The sequence below is a fragment of the Harpia harpyja genome, chromosome 9 (genome assembly GCF_026419915.1).
Source record: "Harpia harpyja isolate bHarHar1 chromosome 9, bHarHar1 primary haplotype, whole genome shotgun sequence".
NCBI lineage: Eukaryota > Metazoa > Chordata > Aves > Accipitriformes > Accipitridae > Harpia > Harpia harpyja.
In genome coordinates, this window is record NC_068948.1 from 23190485 (window position 1) to 23217646 (window position 27162).

Genomic DNA, 27162 nt, shown 5'->3' on the forward strand with positions numbered 1-27162 from the left:
TTTGAATGTTTTCCAGAAGACATACTCTAGTCCAAACTCGGGGCAGCCAGGCTGCCCATCTTAAACAGGAGATGTACTAGGAGGAAATAACCAGGAGAGTTTTCCCCCTTTCAAGGCAGTTGCTACCCTATAACCAATTTAATTAGCATATAACATATTACACAAAGCTTTATGACACATAACAAAGCTATGGTTATGAACTGCAGGAAAAAACCTGGACAAATTTCTAGGGCAAACAAAGCACAAAATAGAAAATAAAGCTAATACATTATAAAACACTTGATGTTTTTCTAAATTTTTTTTTTCCTGAAGTGGTTTACTTTTTGTCATCAAAACAACAAAAGGTGGATTTATTTTTTTAAATTACATAGGCATATGTAATTAATTCTAAGTACCAGAAGTGCAAACAGACAGGAGCCATTCCAGGACTGGCAGACAGTCAAGGATCACATCGGCTGCAGCATCAATGCAAAACTTACTGTTCTTTAAAAAGCCACACCCAAAATTTGAGAATGTTTGTCCTATGCTGACTGAACTCTCCTGCAAAGTGATAGGGATTGTGGAGAGATGTTTTCTGTGATATGCAAGTATAATTTTTTCCTCTCCTACAGGAAATTAGTTTCTACACTAAAATACAAGTATGCAAGATAGAAAGTTGGGTTGTTTTTCTTTCCTGTGGATCTCTCCCACTACACATTTCCATCTGCAACTTTTAGGGGAAGGAGTTTACCAAGAATAATTGCTGTTTCTTTTTATTGCTTGTGCCTTTTTTTAGAACAAGTTTGTCATTTGATAGAAAATCCGACCACAGTCCTCATAATACAATCACTGATGTGTCCCTTTGGAGAAGGACAGACGATTCAGTAACCGGTTCCCAACCAAGTCAGAAGAAGCCTGGGTTCAAGCTCTAACCCACTCTCCCTCAGAAAGCCGAATAAATGCATGAAATTTAATAGTAAAAGTTGACAAGACTGTCATCTGTCTACTCCATTACGTGTCATGAGGGATTTGAGGGGTCACAAGTCCTCTGCAGTCTTTTAACCAGCCTCCTCAATGAGAATAATTACAAGAATACTTTGGAAATGCTCTGTAGACATACCAACCAACGTACTTGGGGTAAGAACTCATCCTGTAAGCATTCATCAGCTGGTTTGAAATTGCTTTTCATATTTTTATCTTGCTCTCTGCCAGGTAGCACCTAACAGGGCAGGCACACAGTTTGTTTGCTAATGCACTGCCACCACTCTTCATTCTTCCTGCTTCTGGTATCACCTGCAGGCAGGGAAAACTGTTTGGGGAGAAAGCGTTTTGTTTCTTTACTTATGTGGACCGAGTTAGTTGTTATGGGAACACCATTCACGCTACTCCACTCATCTCCTACTAGGGTACCTTGTTTTTCATGTAATTAAGTGCATTCTTCCAGCCTGAATCTATCTATAGCAGTACCTGCAGAGTTTACTCAATACCTGCATTTAACTCCCAGCTTCCAACTCCAAGCTAGGATAGATGATAGTTAAGGTACTGAATGCTCAAGAACAGAAATAGGAAACGCTATGCACATACAAATACCGCACATTAAGCCTCTCCTTTGGTTTGCTCTGAGGCCATCTGTGCTGCAAATTTCTCTTTAGCATTAAAACTTTTAGTACTTGCTTCTTGGTTGCCTTTGACCAAGATTTGGAGGAGTTGTTGATATGCAGGAAGGCAGAACTGCCATCCAGGAGAATCTCAACTAGCTGGGATCTAACTGCATCTGCCAGTACTGTCAGGGCAGTTAGAGAGGATGACACCACACCAGATGTCTCAGAGATGCTCAGTGGAAAAGCAAGCAGTGACTGTCAACCTGCAACCAGATAAATTCTCACTGGATGGTAAGGAAAAGCACATTTCCCACGAGGTCAGGGCAGCCCCAGGACAGAGCCCAGAGAGGTGGTCCATCTATATCCTTGTAAACTTTCAAGGCTTGAGTGAACAAGGTGCTAAGCAACCTCATCTAGCTTTACATTTAGCCCTGCTCTGAACAGGGTTTTGGACCAGAGTCTTGCTGAGGTCACTTTGTGCCTAAATCTTCCCATAATTTTAAGTTCAGTGGTATGCATTGCAACACTGTACTGCAGCAAGCCAGAGCAACTGTTTGTTGATGCAGTCTGGACTGGCGCTTGCCAGCCTGCTGCAAAATAAAAAGCAGAACCAATTCATGAATGCCACCAATTTCTTCATAAAAGTTATCACAAATAATGGCATATAGATTTAGAAATAGGTGCTTTATTTGACATAACCTCAGTAGGTGCCATTGCTACAAAAAGTATTATAAAATTGCTACTTACATTATTTTTATGTGCATCTTAGTTATTTTTCCATATTACGACCCATGTAACCCATGTATATGAACAAGTCTCCAGTCTTGCTGGTTATCCTAGGAAGCTGCTATCTATGCCAGGGACAGTCTGGCATACAGACCACAGCACTCCCTTTCAGCATTACAATCTTTGCTAACAAACAGCCACAGACCAGGTGAACCTAGGTTGCAAAGGAGCCTAGGTAGAAAGCACAGGTAACCCAAATAAAGAGATGGAGAAGAAATCTGGGTGGATGCGGCCAAGGAAACATGCTATGCAAGAAATGCGCAGCAGAGATCTGTGTGTGTGAGAACAGAGCAAGAGCGTACTTGTCAAGTCAGGAGAAAGGGATGCTGCAAAGGTTCAGACTTAAAATGAGAGCCTGGCTGAAGGGTTTGCTGTTTAGATAGAGAGAAAAGGCCATTTTTTAAATGAAGAATGAGCAAGCCTTAAAAATTAGACTTTGGTGAAGACCCACAAGAATCCTCAGTTTGAAGGGGACATGTTTCTAAATATGCCTTCACGTGAAAGGCACTCATGTTCCTGAAACTACAGAAGGGTTTATATTCCATGTGAAGTCAGTGGGGAAAGGCACCACACACTCACGGGACCAAAAAGAACTGCTTAAATACTTAGACACAGGGCTATAGCAGCCATCCCCCAAATTGCCGTCACCCTTGCACATCTGACAGTAGAAGCAACAGGGAAGACAGCATCTTAGGACGTTGTTGGGAGTGCAAAGAAATTAAGTAAGCAGAACTCTAAACAGCAACACTAGCAAGGGGAGCTATCAAAGAATGAAGTGATCGTATTAAGGGCACCAGGGAGCAAGCCAGCCAGGCAGGACGACTAGATAGGTTCTGTGTTCATGCTTCAAATCTGAATGAGTCACAAGCAGAATGCAATTCACGCCACATTTTCCTTTATAGATGTATAATGTCAAGACAGACTCATTTCTCCCAAGGGAAAAAAAACCCAAACATTTCTGCAGGAGAAGGGGGAGTTAAACTAATTTTCTCATCTGCAAAATGCACTTTTTATTACCACTTCGTCTGTATATGTTGCCTGCTTTTTCACCTACCTACAGAGGAACTCCAGCACCGGGTCGTAATTAAAGAGTTCAAGAACATTTCCATTTAAAAGGAAATGTTTACCCTCCTCACTTTTTACATGTCTAACCTTTCCAAAGGAGTATTATACAGCAAGCAAAATTAGCCCGTGGGAGTTGATAAGCCTTGGGATTGATTTTCAATTCTCAAACTCAGCTGAAATAATGCTGCCTCCAAACCACAAGTCAAAACCACATGAGACATGCAGTACCTGCTCCATCAATGTCCAATGGGACCGCTGAACACCCCCAGCACATAGGCAGGTGTCCCAAATGCTGCACGCACAACCTCAGAGCACTATCTGCTCTGCAGGCTGCCTATTACTTGGCTCAGTAACTCTTGGGAGTGGATGAAGCCCCCAACTGAGGAATGAAATGAGAGAAGGAAAGACTAGCACCTCTAACAGGACTGAAGGTTATGGGATCAAAGATCTAGCCAGTCCAGTATGGTGCCTCCAACATCAACCAACAGCAGATACAGAGGGAGAGCCCAAGAAAACAGTCCCTCCGTTGCAATTAACACCCCCCGCCATGCTCTCAACCCTCAAAAATTTGTGTCTTAGGGACCTCTTTGTCCATACTTGAGACTTTTTAGTGTCACTCTCTCCATTGATTTGTCTTCCATGAATTTGTCCAGTTGCTCTTTGAACTCAGGCAAACTTCTAAGGTCCACAGCCCTTGTTTTCACCATCTGAAGAACTTGGTATCATCATTGACCGTGCAGCTTCGTTAGCAAACTTTGTCCTGATCACTTCTGGGCAGAAAGAAACAGATCCTTCAAACTTCACTGTTTTTTTCCTTCCCCGTGGAACTGACCACATATTTTAACTTTATGCTCATCTTCAGCGGATTGCTGATCCATGCAAAGGCCGCTATCGCATTACAGCTGCAAAGTTCCCTCAAGAGCCTTTGGCGAGGAACTTTTATTAAACACCACTGGCAAATCTAAGCAAGCCACACAAAACCAGATCATCTCTCCGCATGGCTGCTAAGTCCCTTGCAGAGCTCCTACAGACTTGCATGCGCAGCTTCCTTCATATGTCAAACATGTCTCTCCTTACATCACATTTATCAATGTATCCACTAGCACCATTATTTAGAACAAGCTTTTTGATTTTAAACTGATTAAGAAATGTTCCCACACCAGCACACACCAATCTCACCCATGGTGAACATACCACAAAAAGCTGATTCTGTTTTATGAATAGGAAAACAGACCACATGGGGAAATGATTTGCCCAGATCAGATATCAAAACCAGAACAATCCATACACCCTAGCTCAGTTTCCCAATTTAATCATAACATATATTATCTTCCACTTCTTCCAGCAAGTTCTCCAGATGTGTAAAGCAACATAAAAGTATCAGCATTCAACAGAGGGACAAGCTTTGAAATAGAACCAGGGCAAGCCTGTCCTAGCAAGATAACGATGGTCCAATGTTCATTTCTGCACTTTCAAATTCAAAGGAAACTGTGAATGGAATTCCAGCTTTATTCCTCAGACAAATTTTTAAGCTACAAAGAGATCCCCAGAAATCAGTTTTATCCCCAAGATTTCAATTAAAATATTGCCAAATCTTTTTAGTGAGTTCTAACAAAACAAGTGAAAGAGAATGACTTTGTAGCAGGCTACATCAAATGCAGTCTCAATAGCCCATGTAGCCCACCTAACCCTTACTCAGAGATCCTCAGAAAAAAAGCATGCTAAGTTACAAAGCCAGCTTTTCTTCATTCCTCACCCTACCCATTACTCCAAGCAGCTCAGAAAGTACAGAAGGAGATACAAGAGATAATCAGAGCAGTGATGTCAGCAGTACCTGAATAAGCTATTATGGGAGACCTCTCCTATTGATCTGCTAATAGCCTCTTCAAACAGACCTCACACTCCAGGAACAGGAGAGCTGTGGTAAGAGGGTCCCAGTCAGAAAGCAATTACATTAGCTGGACATGAGCTCACTTGTTTTTCAAGAAGATGGAGCTACTTCTCAGGTCAGCATGCATCTTGGCTTTTGTTCCTCTCTCAATACAGCTTTGTCCTCTCTGACCAGGTTTTGAGGGCAGACCTTTCAAAAAGTGGGACTTGGCACTGATTTTCAGCAAACTCATGGGTACTGCTGCTGTGTGACATGGTATGCAATACAGTTCGGAAGATGGCTCCCTCCTCCTCTACTGAAACTTGTCTGAGCTGCACAGCTCTGGGCACTTTACTTCGCAGGCTTCTTTTAACATTTCGTCTTCCATTTCACATCATCAAAGTTCATATTAGAGAATAAAAGCAGTCATTCCCATGAAAACTCCGCTTCTGCATCTATCCATGATAGACACTTTCTGCAACAGTCAAGTATTCTGCCCATTCTTGTTCCAAATAAATCAGAATTTATGGCTCCTGCCATTTCCATTAGTCTGACAAACTTATCAATCTGACATCTTCCCACTTCTTCCAGTGTAACACAAAAAAGGGAGAGCAATTTTTTGTGAACATCAGAAATTTGGAAGCATTTAAAAGTCCAGAAGATGGCCTTAAGAAAGCTGGCAAGGTTGTGGGAAACATGCCAGGCACCTCTAAATCTCTGGTTCACTTTGTTTTCACCTAGAATTTATTCACAACGTGGACAGACTGTTACTGCATCTCCTGCCAATACCTGGCTACAGTCAAACATGCCTGCAATTTAGGGGCATAGGCTTAATTACACCAGTAAATTAAAGCATCCATTTTCCCTGGCTCTAGAAGAACAGAAAGCATCTGGGCAAAAGATACAGGCTACTGGCTGACACATATTTGCTTTGCGAGCAGTAAAACATCTACAGCTTTCCAAAATAACCACTCATGTCACACATAGTATCCATAACAGCCTCCTAAAGTATGCAATTTGCACTGGGATGACAAGTAAAATGCTTCAGGCTTGTGCACTGACACTTTCAAAATATATAGTCTAATGCTTTCTCTGTGGCATGTGCTACCTTTGTGTATGCAACCTACAAGCATCCAGCAGCCCTAGTTGCAATGAATTCATGAAATTTCTCAAAATAATTCATTTCTGGCACAAGGACCAAAGGACATCAAATTAAATTACCCCAGGGAATGCCCAAAACAGTTACTCTCTATTCACTCTCCCTATTCTGCCTATGGCTGTACCAAGTTTGGTCAGAGGTCCCTCTCAAACATTTATTTTTCTGGAGGAAGGGCCCTAGTCTGTTTACTTGTTCTTCAAATGGAAGCCAGCCCATACCTTTGATTATTCACGGTGCCCTTCTTCATATGCTTTTCAATTCTATACTTTTTTCCAGCAGAAGCAGAACTGCACTCAATATTCAAGTGCAGGTGCATGACAGACATGGCATAGCAAGGACACCTGCAATAGTAACACTAATTCCTAAGATCAATTGGCTTTTGATCATGAGTATCAAGATGATATTTAGAAGTGTTTAACCTCAAATTGTTTCTTCTGAAGAGCAAGAAGCACCTTCAGGGCCTACCATCATTTACAGAAAAGTCAAACTGCCCATCTTCCCATAGGACCAGTTCAAGTTTGTCTACACCGAACATCAGCCAATTTCATGCAGTCTCCCACTACTTCCTCAGCTTTGTTTTTAATCTCAACAGCACCGCTTATTGGATGTCAAACCTGTATCCCACCACTTGCTTCTAAGACTCCAGAATTACCACATTTCACAATAACGGGCAGAACCTGTTGTGGATAGCATGCTAAACTTAATTAAAAAATCTGCAAAAAGGTAAAACCAGCAAGTGACAAAGTTGAATGACAGTCACAAAATTCAACATCACTAAACACAAGCCCTCACACTGAGGGGTGGAGACATTAGAGGGAATGCACCAAATTATGTAGACACCATGACCTCCCTGAATCAGCCATTAACACTCAGGAAACCTCTTGGGAGTCACCGCAGACCACTCTTTACATCATCAGCCAAATACTCAGAGGTGTCAAAGATACAGTATCAGAAACCCTATGGGAAGAAGTAGCGAACATCCAAAGAGACCTTTCTATGTCACGACACAAAGCCACGGTGCTCACGTATCGCCCCATCCTAAAGATTACAAGTAGCCTAGAGGAGGGTAACAGCAAAAAACCAGATATGTATGGAATATATTCCATAGGAGGCACTAAACACAGATGGGACTTCAGCCTCAAAAAAAGCAGGAATCTAAAGCAGTATAAATATAACTGACAAGTGGACATGGAAAAGTTACTCACTAGTTTCTCAAGTAATGGGGATTAAGGAGATGTATGTAGAAAAATACCTGTTAAACGAGCAGAGGCAAATTGAAAACTAAGAGAAGGGAACACCTTTTCCATGTGTTTTTTAAATAAACTATGGAACTCATTATCACAGAATGTTACGGAGGTTAAAAAAAAAAAAAAAGCAGATCCCCAAAGGGAAAAAGCAAATTCAGAGTCAATGGCCTCACTGACCTTCTGACACCTTGAGGCACAGGGCCAACACAGAACTAGGGAAGCAAAATAAAAGGGAGAACTTACACACACACAAAAAAACCCCAAACCCACCATGCTGCTGCTTCAGAATAAAAGAACTGGAAGGAGAGAAGAAAAAATAATGGCCAAGATGAACACAATGGAGTGAGCTAAAAAGGACCAAACCTGTGTTTGGCCAAGTAATCTAGAAAGCTTTGAACTCTGCTGTCTAAAGGCCAACATCCAGGCTGAACCAAACCAGCACCTACTGACTGCTTGAATGGGAGGTGCATGCACTTGAAATGCCTTTGTGAGAGACTGAAAGAGTTAATGTCTCAAACATTGTGGTGGGGCAAGTTCTGCTTAACGACTAACAAACTGAAGCCCCACATGCGCAAGCCCACTGGAACCGGACCCCTCAGCTGACTGGACCCCTCAGCTGACTGGACCAATGCTGGACCCAGGACCAGGGAAATCTTTCTCTTCTGTCTCTCTCTCTCTTTCCCTTTTCCTTTTCCATAATCCCTACACCTCATCCCTTTAGACATAAACTGATGACCAAGTCTGGGACTAAGAGCCATTCCAGCTGCCCCTAGGCTCCTCTCTGAGAAGGAGTTGAGAAAGGAAGGGGGTCTGTTCTGAACCTCATGACTCAACGGGAGGGCTCTCCTTTTTGTCTTCCCTGAAGTGATTCCCAGGTAAGCAAGGCCTGTAGTACATGCTTGGTGATGCATGGTTAGCACGTTACACAGTTTACTGACATAGTTTCATGCCAATTTTTGTTGTGAGCATACCGATTTTTGTGGTGAGCATGCCAATTCTTGTTGTGAGCGAATAAAAGTGGAGTATTGTGAGTTAAAGGATCCCTGGTGTCGTTTCACCTTAATTGTGACCTGGGAATCAGCAAACCTGAGTCATCATCCTGAGAAATTGGGACATGACAGCCTTCTGGCTATGCAACAAACATCAGTGAACTGGCCTTTTGACATGAGAAAAACCATTTCTAACATATCTACTACCACCGGTTATAAGTTAACGAGGACTCTCCCTTTCAGTGTGACTCTGCAGACGTTAACATGCAGCTGGTAATTAATCTATTTCTGCATTAGGATAACCAGACTGCATTCTTAAAACTCTACAGCTGGTTAACAAATCATATTAACATGGCAAATTAACAAAAGAAACAAAGGCTGCCAAAGTCAGCTGAAGCTTGGAGTTCAAGGAAGCAGTTGATAGAATACTTTTGACAAGAAACTAATCAGTTTCTGAAGGAAGTAACACACTTGGTCCAGAAGGTGCCAAATCTGGGGGTTTATGATTCCCCACTTTTGTGCCTCCTCTGCATATCAGGGACTTTGAGGAGCACTCACAGGAAGATTTCACAAGATTCACAAAGGTGTCAAATCTGGGCTCTCCTCAGTGGCTTCCTATGCAAATGCCAATATTCCTCAGTTTCATTTAACTTGGATATTCCAACTTTTAACAATAGCTGGCCTGACAGCTTTAAAGTATAAAAGACTTACTGACACCTCTGAAAATCCTTCAGAGAGTGATTTATTATTTTTAAACACAATCCTGAAGCAGCTTAATGTATTTAAAAACTTAACATGTTAGAGTCCTTCCATCCATCATTAAAATGCCAACACACCTGCCACACCTAAAAATTTGAGAACAATCATTAATTTATTCAGGTTTTTTGACAGTTACTTCACCATCAGTTCAGAATCATAAACTTAGCTGCTCATTAACACTTTCCGAGTGGGCTTTATCTCACAAAGTCATGGCGTTCAGTGAGGGACATAGGCAGAAATGCAACTTGCAAATTTGGATACCCCCACTTTCTGTAAGTGTGTTTCTTAGTGAGAGTATGCCTACACTTGGCAATTGTGCTGGTAAGGGAGCTGGCTGGAAACAGATCTCCCACCATGACCAGAAGCAAGTCAGCAGGAGCTGTGTCAGCCTGGCACCCAGCCATTCTGCAGAGTGATGGGACTCTGGGAGGGTCAGGGCACCCATCTTCTGCCTAAAATCTAACCCCAAGCTTCCTCTTTTCGTAGTTATCTAAGAAAACTACCCGTTAATCCTCTACTTTGTCACATACTAAGCTCAGGAGACAATGCAGACCAATTTCAGAAATGCTCACATCTCCAGATTTAAGAAGCAAGTGCCCCTTTGTCTGCCATAACCTTGCCTTTCAGCAAAGGTATTTTTCAGACTACAGTTGGATTTGTATCAGAGATCAGACTAGGTATGTACATTTCAAACACTCACCCTGGCACAAGTTTCAACAGTGAAGCATCAAACAGCAGCTTACCATAGCTAAGGTCTCCCCAGCTAGAAACCCACAAGCATCCCAGTTCTGTCAATCCCTCCAGTTCTGCTCTACAGGAAGAGATCTCCTCTTTCTCTAGATACACAGTTTTTTAAAGGAGCTCACTATGCTGCACTGGGAGCAGTTTTGGAAAGCAGACAGAAAACAGGAAAGGATTTTAAAAGCTAGAATCACAGATTTTTTTTAACCCTGGTCATGTTATCACCCTGCACACGACAGCCAGCTTCTGGTCATCACAAAGAGCCACCTACGGAGAGCTTCTTGTTTGACTTCCCCTCACCATAACCTCAGCACACTCACCTCGCCTGAGTAACTGTATTTTCCTTTCAGGATCTGCCGATATAAGCGCGTGCGGTTGTCATCTTCAAAGGGCATCGTGCCGCTCAGGAGAATGTACGAGATAACACCCAGTGCCCACATGTCCACAGAGTTCGTGTATGGCTTCCTGACCAGGATCTCGGGAGCAATGTACTCTGGGGTCCCACATGTGGTTTTCATCAAGCAGTCATCTCCCTTCTTCCGAGCACTTGCCAGTCCAAAGTCTGTTATCATGATTTTGGAATCTGTTCCTGGATGGTAGTACAGCAGATTCTCTGGTTTTAAGTCCCGGTGCGTGATACCCAGCGTATGCAAGTACTTCACACCATCTAACACCATCTGCAGCACACGCGTAGCATCTCTCTCGGTGAAGGAACCTTTAGCAATGATTCGATCAAACAGCTCTCCTCCGGTTGCCAATTCCATCACCATGTACACACGGTCCTGGGTCTCAAACACCTCAATAAGCTGGATGATATTGGTGTGCCGAACCCGCCGTAGCACACTAAGCTCCGACTCACACACTTCCCTCCCCTCCCGGTATTTGGTCTCTATCATCTTGATTGCGTAGGGCTGCTTGGTAGCCTTGTGTTCCACCCGTACAACACGGCTAAAACTCCCTCTCCCGATCAGAGCTTTAATGTCATATTTGGCTGTCACTCTGGGGTCAAATTTGGCACGGTATTTAGCCACTTTGTTCTTGCGGGGTTCGGGCTGGTCCACGTGGGCAGGCAGGTGGTTCCCAGGATATGGACTAGTGTGACGTGGAGGTGAGGGAGAGCCAGCTTTGATGACAGTCCCACAGTCATCTTTGATGAAATGCTTGTATATGTCACTGTGGCCTGTGTAAGGTTCGACTTTTTTAACCAGGTCTAGCTGCACATCTTTGGGGGGCTCGGGAAGCACTTTGCTTGTCCCACAGCCCATCACTGAATGGTGTTAATTCCCTATCAAGGCATTTTCCCGGGGCAGCATCAGCAGCAACCACATCCAGGGCAATGCCCACATTTGAACCTTAGGAAATAATGAGAAGAAACAGAGAGACAGGAATCAGCATAGCAAAGTTTCAAACAGGAAAAAAATGCAAGTGGTTCACGTCTCAATGGAGCCATGCTACCACAAACTAAGAGTGTGGGATCTTCACTGTACTATACTACAGAGCATGCACAGTGTTTCGTTGCTTTCATCACAAGCTACTGACGATAGTGCCTATAAAAACACAGTCATGGTCAGAACAGTTGTCTGTGAAAATCACACAGTATCTCTTTATTGAACATAGTTTGTTTAATGCTCCCAGCTGAGCACTGAATCACAGAGTTGCAGAATGGCTGAGGTTGGAAGGAACCTCTGGAGGTCATCTCGTCCAGCCCCAACTGTTTAATAAAAATCAAATTAAGGAAAGAGATGAGCACTTTCCTTAATTTTGTTTAATCTGCTCAACTTTGTAAGGCAACAGCCACTCCAAATCTCATAGTTTTGAAATTTCTCACTAGAAACTCCACAAAGTATCTCAGCAACTTGTTCACTTAACAAATCCTCCTAAGATTTTCTTTATATTGAAGTTGTACCAGTGTCTTAAACCTCTCACTACTTTGCTCCTGGGGATCAGTTAAACTGCGCAGGAGGCAGGGAATACAGAGGCACACTGGTTTTAAGATGCATTTTACCAATTAACTCACTGCATCCCCTGCAAAAAGACAGGCCTTACTCAACCAGAGCAGCTTCTAGCTAGCAATTCCCTCACTCTCCAAACCCTAAGAAATCAAGGTGGGCTTTGGCGTATTTTAACATCCTCACTCAGCTTTGCTTTCTCTTGCATCTTCAGGTACCAAGTGGCACTTCTGGTTTTCCATATGGAGCTGGGTGTAGGCAGTGGAAGTGGTATTTCTACCAGCTTTTCCAGACTAGAGCAAAAGGAGGTCTTGCTCATCACACTGTACACCAACAGAACCAAATCAGCGGCAGTTCAGCAAGCCTTTAGGGGCTGATTAAAACAGCATGACTGGCTAGGAGATGGAGAAACTGCCTATATGCACTCTGGCAGTTAGCCAACAGTTTTACATTTCTACTCGTTGGCTCGGAGCCCATCAATACAGTGCCTGAGCCTTCACAGGCAGCTACAGAAAAGCCGTTAGCCTTGAAATGTAATCGTACGCCTTACCATCACCAAGCGTATCTTCACTCATTCACCACCTCTCCAAGCAACCATTCAGCACGAACAGCAGAAAGGGAACCCCAGCTGGTCTTCCATCAGGAAAATTACGTGGAGAAACAAGACAGATTTTAGAGGGACACCCAGAAGAAGTTTAGACTCTACATCCAATCTGGAAAGAAAACAAGGCTTTAGTTAAGACTCAATTTTAAATGAGACATCATCAAAGTAACTTCTCATGGAATACCTCCTGGCAGTAGCGCAAAGTTAAGCACACCAACCATGCACAAACATGACTATACTAAGGTGCAAGCAGTAGAAATAAAAACAACTTCATAGAAACCTTAACTGACTTTCACCAAGGGCTATCTTGTAACTGGATGTTCATTCAGATTAAAGCACCGTGACAAGAAGCAAGTAAAATACTATAGCTAGACCTGAATAATGCCTCTCACGGAGAGTTTTTCCCAGCATTATTCTACCTTAACACATATTAAGTTCACAGAGAAATGGCATGAGAGAACCTGCAAACAGAGTAATTCCACACATAGAGAAACACTTGTGTAAAATGTCCCACCCATAAACAAAACCAATGAGAAGGATCAAACACTTGAAAACATCATATATAAATCCACTATTAACTGAGATCAGGCATGAACTACCAGTATGTCAGCGGCTCTTCCCCGTACATGTAAGGGTCTCAATGAAGCCTACAGAACCCCAGAGCTGCATGCCACAGCCAGCAACAAAATGCTTAGCCCCACGTCAGAGCAGGTGGCAACGCTCCTGTGTAATAATCACCAAGAGTTTGGGAGAAGGAACTAACATGTTACAGAAACAAGGCATTACAAGGCCCCTCTGAGCAGGAAATCACACACGCTGCGGGTGCCAAACTATTTGAGAGAGGACAGCACACCTGAGCTGGGGTTATAAGTAACGAGGAGGAACGTGGGGTTTATGCTTCAGTATCTACCCGCTTTTCTCCTTGGACAACCCACATGTTACATCCCGCAGCTCAGCAGGGCAACACCTCAGCTCTTGCTGATTCAGAAGCTCCTCCACCTCTCCAAAAATAATCAGGGCCTGAATGGTTTAATACCTGAGGGTTTCCCTGTGGATAAGGGGTGTCAGCCACCCAAATAACCCACCTGAGGCCTAGCAGGCCTTCCACCACCAATTAAATATCTCACAACTTGAAGCTATTTAATTTCATTCTTCTATGAGATGCCAGTAAGGAAATTTGAAGATACCAGCTGTTAACTGCGTTAAGAAATGCTCACACACAGCAACCTTCAAATCACACCTATGCCAACACAGCATGTCTGAAAGCACCTTACCTTTAGTTTTACTAATAACTCTCAAACGTGCCTCTTACTGCCTGACACAAATCTGGTATTACCAGTCACCCAGCTGGCAGTGTAAGCCTTTAGTGGGTTTCTGAGGGGAAACCCCGGGGCTGGGCTGCGGCAGAACTGCAGGCAGCTGTGCCAGAGCTGGTGGCAGGCCAGAATCGGTCGAACCAACCGGCGTTTCCAAAACTCGGGTCGTTTTTCATCGCTCAGCCCCAACTAGGCCGTTTTTCCCCCATCCTCTCCGGGGAGGGGACCCAGGGCGGGGCCGGGCTGGTGCCGGTAGCTGGTCCCGCGGCAGGCTCGGCTCCAGGCCTGGGAAGCACCGCGCCCGTCCCGGTGAGGGGACGCTCCGGGAGGCGGTCAGGGCTCCCTCCCCGGCCCGCCCGTACCCGCGGCCCAGCGCCCCGGGCAGGGGCAGGGCTGAAGGGCCGGGGCCCGCCGCGCCCGCGCCTCCCGGGCCGCACCGCTGCCGCACCGCGGCGCCGAGCCGCCAGCTTCCCGGCAGGGAGCAGAAGGGAGGGGCGGCCGGAGCCAGAGCTGCCCACCCGGGCCGGGCGGAGCGAAGCGGAGCGGGCGGCCCCGAGCGGCGGCCGCTCCCACACTCACCTCGGCCCGCTCCGGCCCGCGATTCGGCGCCGCCTCCTGACGTCATCCCCGAGCGCCGGGGACGCCCGAAGGGGCGGGGACACGGCGCCCGTCGATTGGCGGAGGAGGCGGCGGCGGGCGGGGCCCCGGCGGGGAGGGGGGGAAGGAGCGCTGTTCCGCCGTCCCGCGCTCTACCGCCCCCTGCCGGGGCCGCCGGGAACACACACCCCCTCCCGCCTCCCGCCCCCCGCCCCGCCGCCTCCGGACCCCCCTCAGTCCCACGGGGCCCGGGACCCCCCTCAGTCCCACGGGGCCCGGGACCCCCCTCAGCTCTATGGGCCCCAGCAGCCCCACAGGCCCCGGGACCCTCTTCGGCCCCACAGGGCCCTGGGACCCCCTCAGCCCCACGGACTCCAGGACCCACCCTCACCCCACAGGGCCCTGGCACCCCTCTCAGCCCCACGGGTCCCAAGGACCACCCCCCCCAGCCCCATGAGCTGCAGCACCCCGCTTGGCCCCACAAGGCCTGGGACCCCCCTCTCAGCCCCGTGGGTCCCAGGCTCCCCTCAGCCCCACGGGCAAAGCAGGAGGCCCCCTGGACAGGCATGGTGTTCCTGCTCCCCACACTCCTGCCTCTGAGGGGTGGCCACGGTGACCCGCTGCCTGAGGAACGATGGCTCCTCACCTCCTTTTGGGAGCCAAACCCAGCCCAAAGGGATCCCCAGCAGCGCCTGGGAGAGCTGCTCCCACCGAGGGCTCCCCGCTGGGCTGCGGAGCTCTGGAAAAACACTCCCTTTGCAAGAAAACGGCCCGGAAGCGTTGGTCCCTTTTCCTTGGCAGGGAAAACCAGGTCCCTGTGGGTTAGCCCTTGTGCACAACAGAATAACGACGCACATTCCTTCCTCCTTTCTCTTGCCCAGCTACTAAGTGCCACAAAACCCGCAAAGCTTGCTTGGTAACTGCTGGTGGACTTTCTTCCTCATACCCTTTCCCCTTCCTTAAACCAAACACTCCACGTTTCAGCCCTAGATGACCTGAAAGTAGTGGGGCGAGGGATGGCACCTTCTTGCAGAGATGCTGATGGCACTTCTTGCTCCAGGGAAGGTACCATTGGGCTTGTTTTCCAGGCTGCCTGTCGCGTCATTCCCGACACAGTTTGGGTGGAGAAGGGCTATTTTCACACTCCTACCATGCTTTTAAAAATAGCTGGTTTTATTTTAACGCTCCTGGGCTCTGGGTGTTTAAAATGCTTCGTAAGTCATACCGTAATAAAAGTTATACCCGCTGATGCACGCTATTGTCATCAGCTTCTTTCCCATGTCAGTCCAGAGAAGGTACGGAAATGCGTCACAGGTCTGAGAAGGGGCTGCTTGGGCTGTGCTCGGCAGATCTGGTGAGTTGTACAGTTTCCTGCAAGGGAAATTAGCTGGTTCTTGTTGTCCCACACAGTAATGGTGCTGCTGGTACTTTTTCAGCTCTATAACCTCCCAATTTTCTTTCTGGAGATGTTTCCACAGCCACATGTCCCCCACACTGTCCCTGGGAGGTGGCTTAGCCTGTGCCCAGTGTAAAACCTTGCACGTGTCCCTATTAAAGCTGATACCCTTATTTTAGGCTGTTTCTCAAGGTCATCCCAGCTTGGTGCCACCAGCAAATTAAAAAGCGTGCGCCTCTCCTTGTCAGCCTGGCTGCTACAGATGGGCGCACAGCACCGGGCTGCCTCACCTTGGCCACAGCTGCTCGGACAGGGATAACCGCTCTGCAAGGATGGCTCTCCCTCAGGGTTTTGCATCTTCTGTTAGTTACTTCCTCACAGCTTTGTTTCCCAGACGGTTCATGAGAACATCAAATGAGGCAGTTACAGGTCCATCACCACCGCTAATTGTCAGGACAAAACTGTCAAAGAGCCAATATGAATCAAACTCTTGGTCCAGAAGCATGGACTTCTGAGAACTTCAATCAGAGCGGCTTTTACTTGTATTATTTATGCCATGGTAGTACTCCAAGACCCACTGGAGCCAAGAGAATGTCACACCAGACATCCGTGTGAAGCCAACATACCCACTCTGCAGACTACCCAGGGACGAGGCCAGAAGGACCCGTAGCTCACTGCAGAAGGTCTGGGGGAAGTGTGAAACCTGTGATGGAGCTTGAGAGCAGGCAGGGATCTTGGGGAACTGTCCTCTCATCTACATGATCCACTGCCTGCTGGTTTGGGCACCCATTTTGAGTTTGGGGCCAGTGTCAGTTGGGCTCTGAAACTTGTTACTCAATCTAGAGGCATTTCTGCAGCTACAGCAAGAAGTTTTATGACCAGGGTAAGCATCTTGCCACAGAGGGCACTGGCTGCAGGCTGCAAAGCCCCGACCACTGCAGAGGGTCTGCAGCCTCTCGCCCCGCTGTCCACGGGCTGTCATCTTCTTGTTTCTTGATTGACTTTCACCTGGTTCTGCCTCCTCCCTTCTAAGATGTTGCTCTCCAAAGAAAGGAGCCTCACCCTGCTCCTCCTTGCTTGCCCCTTCAGAAATCCCCTGCCACCTCTTACCCTCCCAAGACCCACAGCCTGCCTCCGGCACTGTGGGAGGGATTCAGCCCATCGAGGCAGGGATCTCTATGAAGAAGCAGCAGCAGAGGTGACCCCGCAGCCTGGCTGCTCCCTCCTGGGAACAACCATCCCTCTGCAAGGATGCGTTCCCCTTAGGGTTTTGCATCTTCTGTCAGCGGCTTCCTCACAACTTCTCCTGTGGAAGCTGCTAAAGGCAAGCTGGGACCACGGGGGTGATGCCAGGTACCCAGAGAGGTGGAGAATCTTCCCTCCTTGGAGATGCACAGCTCCCCCGGAGACAGCCTTGAGCAGCCTGCTCCAGCTCCAGGGTAAACCCTGCTTGGAGCAGGAGCTCAGACAATAGACCTCTGGAGCTCCCTTTGCATCCAACCCCCACCTGCACCACTGCTGTCTGAATCCAGAGTCTCACGGGGGTGCAGAGTGATGGAAATGGCCAGCGCCACCTCCAGCATCCCCCAGCACCCCCAAGCTGCCTGGGACACCGCTGCACATCCAGGGCACAGGGCAGTTCTGGGAGCCCGGGGCTCCCTGCTGTGCCAGGCCATAGGAAGCCAGAAGAGGAGAATGGGGTCCCTCATCTGCCACTGAATGGACATGCAGTGAAGCGGGAAAACTGGATTTCCTCTGAGCCGCATCCCAGCCCCACACGGCAGTGAGCCCATGCCTCAGCGGCCATGCCAGGCCAGAGCTCAAGGTTGTCCCAGCAAGGCTGAGCAGAGGTCGGAGAGGGAGGATGTTCAATTAAAGCTGCTTAAAAAAGAAATCCAACTTTCCATATGCCTCTCTGGAGAAAAAAAAGCCCCAAAGCTGAGCGCAGGCTGGGGGCTGAGCATGGCCCCAGCAGCAGAGGTGACGCCGGCTCAGCCGTTCCCACTGCGTCCGATCTGCGGGGATTGAGGTTGCATTTTGGCATTTCTTTATGGAAAGTTGGACATTTGGCTTGGCAGAAATCCCCGCGCGAGCTCGGACGGCAGCCAGCCCTGCGACATAGTGTCCTCCAGGGTACGCACGGCTCTCGACGCTCCCTCTCCCCCCAGCACGCTGGGGTGCTGGTGTTGCTGGAGACAGCTCTGCCCGGCAAGGCTGGCGCCTGGGTGTGCTCCTGCATAGGGACACCGGACCGGGATGGTGGCACTGGGGAACGTTGGAGGGCAAGGAGCCATCCCACCTTCGCTGGTGGCCCCGGAACAGCTTCACCCCATCCTGTTGGAGAAACCTAAGTGTGTCCCTGCAGACGAGGAGTCGTTCCCTGACCAGCACCTTTGCCAGGAGGAATTTCCCTGGGCAAAGGAATGAAGGATTCAACCATTGCAAGGCAGAGGTGGCGGGCGGCACGGCTGGGAAGTTGGCCCTCGTGTTGCCATGCCATGTGTGCCGTCCCGCTCACACAGCTGCCCAGAATAGTGTCACCATCTGGTTTCAGCTGCCCGGGGACACGGGGGCCTCCCCAGCCCCTTCTGTGTTTACAAAAAGTGAATTCAAACATCAACTCAACCTAACTCGGCCTTCCTTTATCCCCCCCCCCCTTTTTTTTAATAATTCAGGTTTGTCTCTTAGAAAAGAGAGAGGGAGATAATGTCTGCAGAGCATTTAATCTTCTGCCCAAAGAATAGCAGAGAGCAAATTAGGATCTACTCCAATTAATTTGCCTTGATGGGCAAAATCTGGAGAGCAGCCATATCTGGGAATTAAGAACAAAAGCGGGGAGTGTAAAGTAGGTCGCTGGAGTTTCATAACCACAGCGATGGGTTTTCACAGCACGCTGGGTGCTCAGAGGTGCCCAGTGCCAGGGGCCACCAGTCCCCGTCCCCCCCGTCCAGCAACCGCGGGTTTCAGCCTGGGCAGTTGCTTTAAGATGCTGGCCAGCGTGCAGGGAACCAGCTGTTTAGTTTTGGGGCAGAAACGAGGACGTTGTCCCTTCCCATGGCAGGACACAGCCACAGGACTGTCCCAAACCCTTGAACCCAATGGGAGGATGGACAGTGGCTGCTTGTCCCAATTTCAGAGCACCCGGCAAGCTTTCCCAGGGGTCGGCATGCCCATCCTTGCTGTTACACTGCCACTCTTGGCCTTGAGGATGCTTCCTTGAAGGAGGACTAGGGGTGACATGGTGACAGCAGGTTTAGGGCAGTGGTCTGCTATGGACCATCACACTGTGGTGTGTCACCAACCCCCGATGACCCAGAGGCCCATACTAGCCCAGCATCCCCAAATCCCAGCCCCAGCTCCCTGGAGCCATCAGTGCCTGCAGGCTGTGCGGTGACATACTCTGGTGTCACGTATGGGGACGCCTTCCAGCTGTAGGACATGCGTGGTAGCATAGCCAAGGGTGTGGGCCACGCGTGGTGATGTGCTGGTGTGCAGGACATGTGGTGACATAACCAAGGGTGTGGGACACATCTTCCGGGGCATGAGATGTGTGCGGCTCATCTTTCTGCGTGCAGGATCAAACACCCAACACATTTGGTGGCTGTTTGTAGATCTTCCTAAACACCCACAAGCTCCCGGCTGGATCGAAGTGGCGCGGTTTGGCGTATGCCAGTGTCACCACCGCAGTGACGGCCTGGCAGAGCACCGCTTCAGTGGCCCTCCAGCTCCCCGGCCACCTCCCACCACCCCACTGCAGGATGATGGGGAGAAGCCGGCGGCGGCAAGCCCACCACTCCTGGTCCCGCGGAGGTGCCGGCGGGGTGACAGGCGCTGCGCGGTGCATCACCGGCACCCGTCCGGCGTTTATCCTCTTAGCCACCCTGCAGGGATCCGGCACTAATTCACCCTTAAACACAGGATTGTCAGGAACTGGAAAGGAAAGAATCGTCAGATTATCCCCCCGGCGCCAGCGTTAAACATGGGGAGTGGCAGCTGCTGGCCAAGGAGAGCCAGGACGGCATTTTGCCCCGTGTCCCGTGGGGCACCGGCCCCTGGGGTCGGTGCCGTATCCTGGCAAAGGCTGCTGGAAGCCCATCCCCGCTCCTCCCCATGTGATGTTTTGTGTGTCCCCACAAGCCAGCTCCGGGTTGGTTAATAAAATAAATAGCATGAAATAAATATGGGGTCCCTCCATAAAGCTGAGGGATTGGCAGTGACTTCTTAGCCCCCCGGGATGCACCACGGCACAACAATCCAGGTGGCATTTCCTGGCCCTGGATCCTGGCAGGGTACCGAGGCAGCTGGGGTGATATCCCAGAATTCAGGGATCACACGTTTAAGTGACTGGGCCTCGCAGGAAGAGGTATTGCAATGAAACAAGCAATAATTTTCCCTGGCTCAATGAGGACAGTGATAGTTGAGCTTCTCGCTCACACGCTAAAGGCTTTCAGACACAGGCCAGCGTGCAAAGGTTTCCCCAGACCAAAACCATGACCATGCCCCATGACTGGCCACAGGAATGTTTTTGGGACAGCCTTGAAGTCACCCTGGGAATCAAAGAAACTGCAGCAACTTGCTACTCACAGCATGTAGCTGCTTTTCTCATTGCTCCTGCTTGCCACTGAGCCTCACATAGTCCATGGCGTGGTGGCACTCGTGTCGGCTGGAGGATTTTGACAGTCAGAGTGCTGTTGCCTTTACCAAGTGGGATGGTTTCCCACGTGCTGGCCAGATCTACCTGCTGGGCCAGCCAGGAGCCATTGATCTGTGCAATCGATGGGGTGGCCCATTTGCAATTTTAATGTCCCTTTTGGTGACGGGTGGGGGGAGATGGCTGTTCCCTGGAGAGCAGGGAGGTTGCTTTGCCAACCCACATCTAGGGGAACTAGTTTGCCATGATGGGGTTTAGTATGCTAGGAAAAAAAAATCTGAAGTTTGCAGCATAACAGCAACAGCGATGGGAATAACAGCGTCTTCCACTGATAGACACAAGTTTAACCAAGTTAAACTCCAGCACATCATCTTGGCTTAACTTCAACAAGTCCCACTTGGACCTGGATGAGAGCTTCAGTTCCCTGGTTTTCTTCACCTATATCATCTCGGCTAAAAAACCCCTCCTCTCCTCCCTGCAAACCCCAATTTCCTTGATGACCGTTAATAGGACCAAATATAGCAGGACCAAAATAAAAGGGACGGAAAATGGGATTTCTTTCAGCAAATTGTCTGATGCCACTGGAGTTCCCTATCAGAGGACAAGCTATGGGTGTTTTCCTAAGATGCCCCTTAAAATAAAGAAACCATTTGACCCATCACTAAAGGGAATATCCTTTATGCCTAGCCCTGAAAAGCAGCTATCAGGGAACAGCAGGGCGGTGGGAATCCCCAGTACAGCCCTCCCCGGGCCATCGTGGTCCCGTGGGCTGCCCACTGTGGCTGCGGGTGATGCACCGGGGGGACAGAACCACAGATCCCCCCGGGGACCCTCCCTGGGGGCTGGTGCAGGGACCATCTCCTCTCCAATCCCCAGAGCAAACCCAGAGCTTAGGAAGGGCATGAGGGGCATCCCATGGCAGAGAGACGAGAGAAATGTAAAAGTGTCTTTTAATATAAATATAAATCCATCTGAAGGGCTGCAGGAGAGGACCGTGCCCCCTGAGGGATGCCTGGGGATGGGGAGGTGGGCTCGGCGGGGACCGCGGATGCCTGTGCCCCGCCAGTGCTGGGGGACCGACGTGGGGCATTGGCCGGACCCCCCACGGGCGGGCAGGGCTAGAGCCGGGGCATCAGCAGCGGCAGGGCCAGCAGGGCCAGGAGATGGGGGTGCGGGGGGGTGGCTGAGCCCCGCAGTGTGGCCTGGTTGGTCTCGGCGGCCGGCGAGCCACGGGCACTGGCCAGGCGTCCCTGGGCGCTGCACAGCTCCTGCAGGTTCCCCTGGAACTGGATCTTGCGGGACTCCTGGCGCAGCGATTCCCAGATGGCGGCCGCTTCCTCGGGGCAGCTTGACAGCACCTCGGTGGCACAGGCGTGGAAGTCGTCCCAGGACCTGGGGAGATGGGCGGGAGTCAGGGGCAGCGCAGGTGGCAGGTCACTCGGCCGTCCCAGCAGCTCCCACAGGGATGGGGACACTCACTTGCAAATGGTGTCAAGCTCCTGCGCCTCCTCGCTGCCCTCCTCTCTCTGCCGCCGGACGCTCTGGGCCATGCTGTCCCCCAGGCTGAGGAGGCAGCCAGCGAAGCCCTTGTAGATGGTGTCACACTTCCCCACCATGCTGACAGGCTCCTGGCTCGTGGCTGCGGAGGAGAGGAAGATGGAGCTGAGCCCCCGCAGAACCCCCTGATGGCCGTCACCCGCCTGGCTCAGGGGCGCATGGCGTGAGGGTGTCACCAGGTGGGGGTGACACCAGGCTCCGAAACGTGGCGAGGGGCTGGCACCCCCCTTCCTCACCCCGCCAGATCCCCAGCATCCTCTCCCCAGGCGCTCAGAGTGAACCTGCGCTCCTGGCCCAGGAGCCCGACGTGGCACAATGTAATGACCCCGCAAGCAATGCTGCCATTAGCTGCAGGGGAAGAGCAGCGTGCCGGCAACTTCACCTCGGGCCTCCCGGGCTCTTCCCGGAGCCATCTGTCCCAGCTTTTATCCCCTAACAGCAAAGATTAATTTGTGACTACAACAGAAAAAAAAAAAAAAGCCAAACAAAAGCAAAGGCTCAGCAAGCTGGAGTGCCTGCTTTTACTGCAGTGGGAGGGAAAGGGAATGGGTGAAGGGGAAAAGGGGGAGATGATAGGGGGAAGGGGGAAGATGAAGGGGGAAGGGGAAGGGGAAAGAGGAAGGAAAAGGGGAAGAGGAAAGGGGGAAGATGAAGGGGAAAGGGAAGGCGGAAAGGGAAGGGGGAAGGGGAAAGGGGAAAAGGGAAAGGAAAAGGGGAAGAGGAAAGGGGAAAGATGAAGGGGGAAGGGGAAGAGGGAAGGAAAAGGGGGAAGATGAAGGGGGAAGGGGAAAGAGGAAGGAAAAGGGGAAGGGGAAGGAAAAGCACAAAAGGAAGAGGCACAAGTACAACTCTGGCTGCTTCACCCTGGGAAGCCCCAATTCCTTGTTCTGCTCTGCAAGGGATGAACCACCGGGACTGGCCAAGCCCCAGTGCCAGCCACAGGATGATGGGTGACAGTGTGTGTTGGGGTTGACCACGAGTGCCATCCACAGCCGGGGGGAAGCCCCAAAAGAGCCAGTGTGTGGCTGGGTCACAGGGAAATGCTGCATGGTCGGCTTGGCTCTGCCCTGGGGGTCTGGCAGGGCCAGATAGATGTGGGTTCCCCAGGCCAAGTCATGGGAGGCGCGGTACTTTTGAAGTGCCATGGGTGTCCACCTGGGAGGTTTCTAAGCTGAGGGTGCTAAAAAGGCATGAGGACAGTCCCGGAGGGCTCCCCTGAGGGAAAGTGACCCCAGAAGCTGCTGAAAATTGCCCGGCAGCTGCCAAAACAGCCACAATGTCTATGTTTCCAGGGAGCTGTGTGCCGTGCTGCTGGCACCCCATGCCTGTGCCCCTGGAACAATGCCCCGGGCAAAGTGTCTGTGACCAAGACTAACAGCAGGCGAGCCTGAAACCTCAGCCCAGCCCGTCATGGAGCACGGCGGGTGTTCGTGATGAGAAACGCCCCAAGCACATCACCGAGGAAAGTCTCAGATTGACGCCAGCCATGAGGGTCACAAATATTGCAGGTATCAATAGAGAAAGTGGGATCCATTGCTCCTTTTTCAACCCAGCCGGGCAACAAGCGTGTCTCCCACCAGCCCAGGGACACAAGGGCTGGTAGGGCCAGCAGATGCCTTCCCTCGGCCGGCTGGTCCCTGTTGCAGGCTGGGTTTTGTCCTCCTGGGCTCCTCTAATGCCTGGCACAAGCCCTCTCCTCCACCCAGCTCCCTCAGCAGGGCAGGCGAGGAAGGAGAAATCAGGAGGGCAAATCTCTCCTATTCCGCTGCAAAACCATGGGGGAAAAACCTGCCCCCCCGGCTCCAGCAGGGAGAGACCCCCAAGGGAATCGCACGGAGGGAGTTTCCCAGGGTGCTGCGGAGCATCGCTGGCTCCCAAGCGATGTGCGGACACAGCTGTAATGCTTCTAGGGAAGGGCCTGAATCATCCACCCCCTGAGCCCAAAAACCACCCCAGGCTCGGTAGTCCCCATCCTCCCCGCTCTGCGCAGCACTAGACCAGGGCAGGGATGCTGCTGGGTACTGCTGTGCCTGGAGCCAGATGGTGTCTTCCCTCGGTTCTGGGAGGAGTGGGAGAGCATGGAGGCAGGATGAGGTGCAGGATCTGCCGGATGACCGTTCCCCAGTGGGCAGAATGACCTCCAAGCCCCGGGTGTAGGAGGGCAGGCAGGGAAAGCCAGCAGGAGCATGGGGTTGGCCGACAGGGCTGGCTTAGGGCACTGCTCCAGGCTGGAGAGCCGGAGCCTGGGGACTGTCCCTGCCTGAGCAGAGGGACCCCCGGGCAGTGCCACGAAGCCGCTTTCCTCCTTGCCCGGCAGGAGATGGAGCCACTGTGGCTCGCTGAGCCTCGGGGCAACAGGGCATCTCGCTCCCCGCAGCTAGAGACGGTACGGGCGGCGCAGGGGCAACGAAGCCGGAGACGGCCGGGGGTCCCCGCTCCCACCCGCCAGCCTCCCCCGAGGGAGACCCTGGGGATGTCCCATCTGCAGCCACCGGCGAGCTCCGCAGCCCGGGGCACGGAGCAGCTCCCGGTTCTCGGCCCCTCCCCATCCCGGCGGCACTCACCGAGCTGGAGGAGCAGCGGGCACACGACCCCCAGCACCCGCCAGCAGCCGCAGCCCATGGTGGGGACCCCGCCGCCGCCGCCACCGTGTGCTCCGCGCTCCGCCGCCACCGGCAGCCCCGGCCCCACCGCCCCGCCCCCGGCCCCCCCCCCGCTCCTCCTCGCCCGGCCCCGGGCTGAGCCCTCCCCGCCAGCCCCCGCAGCTGAGCGGAGGAGCCCCCCGGAGCTGGAACCCAGAGAATGTAATCCCGGGAGGGAAGAGGAGCAGGAGACGTTTTTGCTGTGAAAAGGGGAATTAGCGTCTCCTTCCCGCGGCCAGCTGAGCACCACCGGCCATAACAACCTCCCGGCTCTCTCCCGGGAAGGAAAGACAGATGGCACCAGCTGGACTTGCCCGGGAAAACTCAAGCAGAAGCTGGAGGGGAGATCTGGGAAAAGAAAGGGGATCCCAGCCCCTCACCTGGGCTCCCACCCCCTTACCTGGGCTCCCACCCCCTCACCTGGGCTCCCACCTGGAGATCATTTCACATGGCTCAGGACTGGGTCCAAAGGCCATGCAGCCTTCCCTCCACAGCATAAGAGAAGCAGGTCCCCACTTTTTTTTTTTTTCTCAAAAAGTTGTTTATTGAATTGTTCTTAATGTTATTTCAAAAAAAAAAAAAAGAAATCAAAATTTAGATAAAAAGAAAAACCCTGGTGTAAAATCAAAACTAATGTCTGAACCATGAACATGCTCTGATACACAACAGAAGTGATGGCCCCCAAGGGCTCACGCGCAGCTTGCCACTGCCTGACCATCCTGACCCAGAGCACCTCCTCGGGTCACTCCAGAGGCATGCACGCACAGTCCCCCTGCCCAAATCTGCCTGCACCACCTAGGATGGGCTGGGCACCCCACTACAGGGGCAGTGGGCATCTGGAGTTAAATAAACCCCCCTTCCTGCTCAGCTCATATCCTCCCAGCTACTCACCCCAGCAGGGAGGAGGAGTTTGAGTCCTTGACTAAGATATCAGTACTAGTTTCTAGTCAATGAGGAGCACATGTGCGCTGCAGCCCCCTTGCTTGGGGCTCAGCGCAAACCTCCCTTCTCCTCTGCTCACAGCACCAGACTCCAAACTAAAGGGGTAAGAAATCCACTGGCTTCTGCTGAATGCAACTTGGTCTGCCAGCCAGGCCTCAGGGACGGATGGGCAGGTGAAGAAGAGACTTAACTCTCTCAAAAAGAGGCTAGGAAAATTTCCTATTTAGGAAAAATAAGCCAAGTGAGCGTTCAGTGACTATTTGGGACTATACACAGAAGGCGTTTGCCTTAGAGACATCACACACATGTTGATAGACTTCCTGGCAAGAGCTCTTAACACAAGCCATACGTGGTTAGTAACTACTGGATCTGCTGGGTGGGCTTCCATGGAGCAGCCCACAAGGTAGCCAGGTCCTCCTAGGTCATGCCAGGGGTGACCAGGCCCTGGAGCATGATCATGAGGCGACGAGCAGGCTTGCTCAGTGTGTTGTGGGGTTCCACCTGGAGGAACTGGAAGAGCTTCTGCCGCACCTGGTTCATGACTGACCCCATGTGGTCTCGGGTGATGGGGTCACTGTGGTCCAGGTGCATCACCGCTTCCTCCAAGTAACTGAAGGGGAGAGACCAGGGTTAGAACCAAACTCGACATGCAATTCCAATCCGATTCAGTTCATTTTAGCACTGAAGATGAGCAATGCTGCTCCCCCCACCCACCAAATTCAGTGCGGTATGTTCAGCCGTCAGAACATAAATGTTACTGACTCACAGCAGAGTCCACCTATCCCTTCTTCAACATGTAAGGGCAGCCTACAGCTTCCAGCCCGCAGTACGTGCAACACAACCTGGCTGCCTGAACCAAAGCAGGCACAACAGCAAGCTAGAACTCCCTGCAGTGGTGCAGGTGGCACTTGGCCACAGGCCATGCCTGGTCACAGCTCTGTAGATATTTTCTTTGATGCCTTTTTAGCATAAGCAGAATTAGTCACTTACTAGACAGTAAAAATCCTCAGCAGTGAGGCTGATTTCATGTAGGGATATATTTAAGGTCTTCTTTCAATATGTCTATCCAGGAAGGGTTGAGGGAAGAGCAAGAATTTTACCAACAAGCCATTCCGAAATTCAGATGAGCCATAAACTTTCAAACCGTAGCCTGAGAGTAAGGCAATGTGGTCACTGGAAAAGGTTTTCATTAACAGACCAGCCTGAACTTAACAGCAGCAACTTTAACTCTGATTACCAGCTCATCTGTAACTTGAAGCTCTTTTTCAGTTTTCCTAGCTTGCTTTATCCCTATTGTTAACTTGAGTTAAAA

At 50.5% G+C, this 27162-nt stretch overlaps 3 protein-coding genes across 8 annotated transcripts in view; all 3 read right to left on the minus strand.

The window, feature by feature from the left end:
- The window catches only part of PSKH1 (protein serine kinase H1), a 39383-nt gene extending 24686 nt beyond the window's left edge, over positions 1–14697 (minus strand). Inside the window, exons 1-3 of one of the 3 annotated variants that reach the window (XM_052796111.1) lie at positions 14645–14697; positions 12696–12858; positions 10517–11548 (exon numbers count right to left, since the gene is read on the minus strand). In XM_052796111.1, coding sequence (XP_052652071.1) covers positions 10517–11461 — 945 coding nt within the window. In that variant the 5' untranslated portion in view covers positions 11462–11548; positions 12696–12858; positions 14645–14697. Of the gene's footprint in view, positions 1–10516; positions 11549–12695; positions 12859–13168; positions 13720–14023; positions 14520–14644 lie in introns of those variants that run through there. The other 2 variants (XM_052796109.1, XM_052796110.1) reach the window with 2 other exon arrangements.
- Positions 14698–21637: 6940 nt separating this feature from the next.
- NRN1L (neuritin 1 like) lies at positions 21638–24957 on the minus strand. The gene is made up of 3 exons (XM_052797990.1): positions 24831–24957; positions 22189–22348; positions 21638–22101 (listed from the first exon to the last, which is right to left on the minus strand). The coding sequence occupies exons 1-3, from the start codon at positions 24886–24888 to the stop codon at positions 21828–21830; spliced, it is 492 nt and encodes a 163-aa protein (XP_052653950.1). The 5' UTR covers positions 24889–24957; the 3' UTR covers positions 21638–21827.
- A 528-nt stretch (positions 24958–25485) lies between these two features.
- The window catches only part of EDC4 (enhancer of mRNA decapping 4), a 37698-nt gene continuing 36021 nt past the window's right edge, over positions 25486–27162 (minus strand). For all 4 annotated transcript variants that reach the window (XM_052796182.1, XM_052796180.1, XM_052796181.1 and 1 more), the window contains one exon: positions 25486–26460. In XM_052796182.1, the coding sequence (XP_052652142.1) occupies positions 26268–26460 (193 nt within the window). In that variant the 3' untranslated portion in view covers positions 25486–26267. The remainder of the gene's footprint in view (positions 26461–27162) is intronic.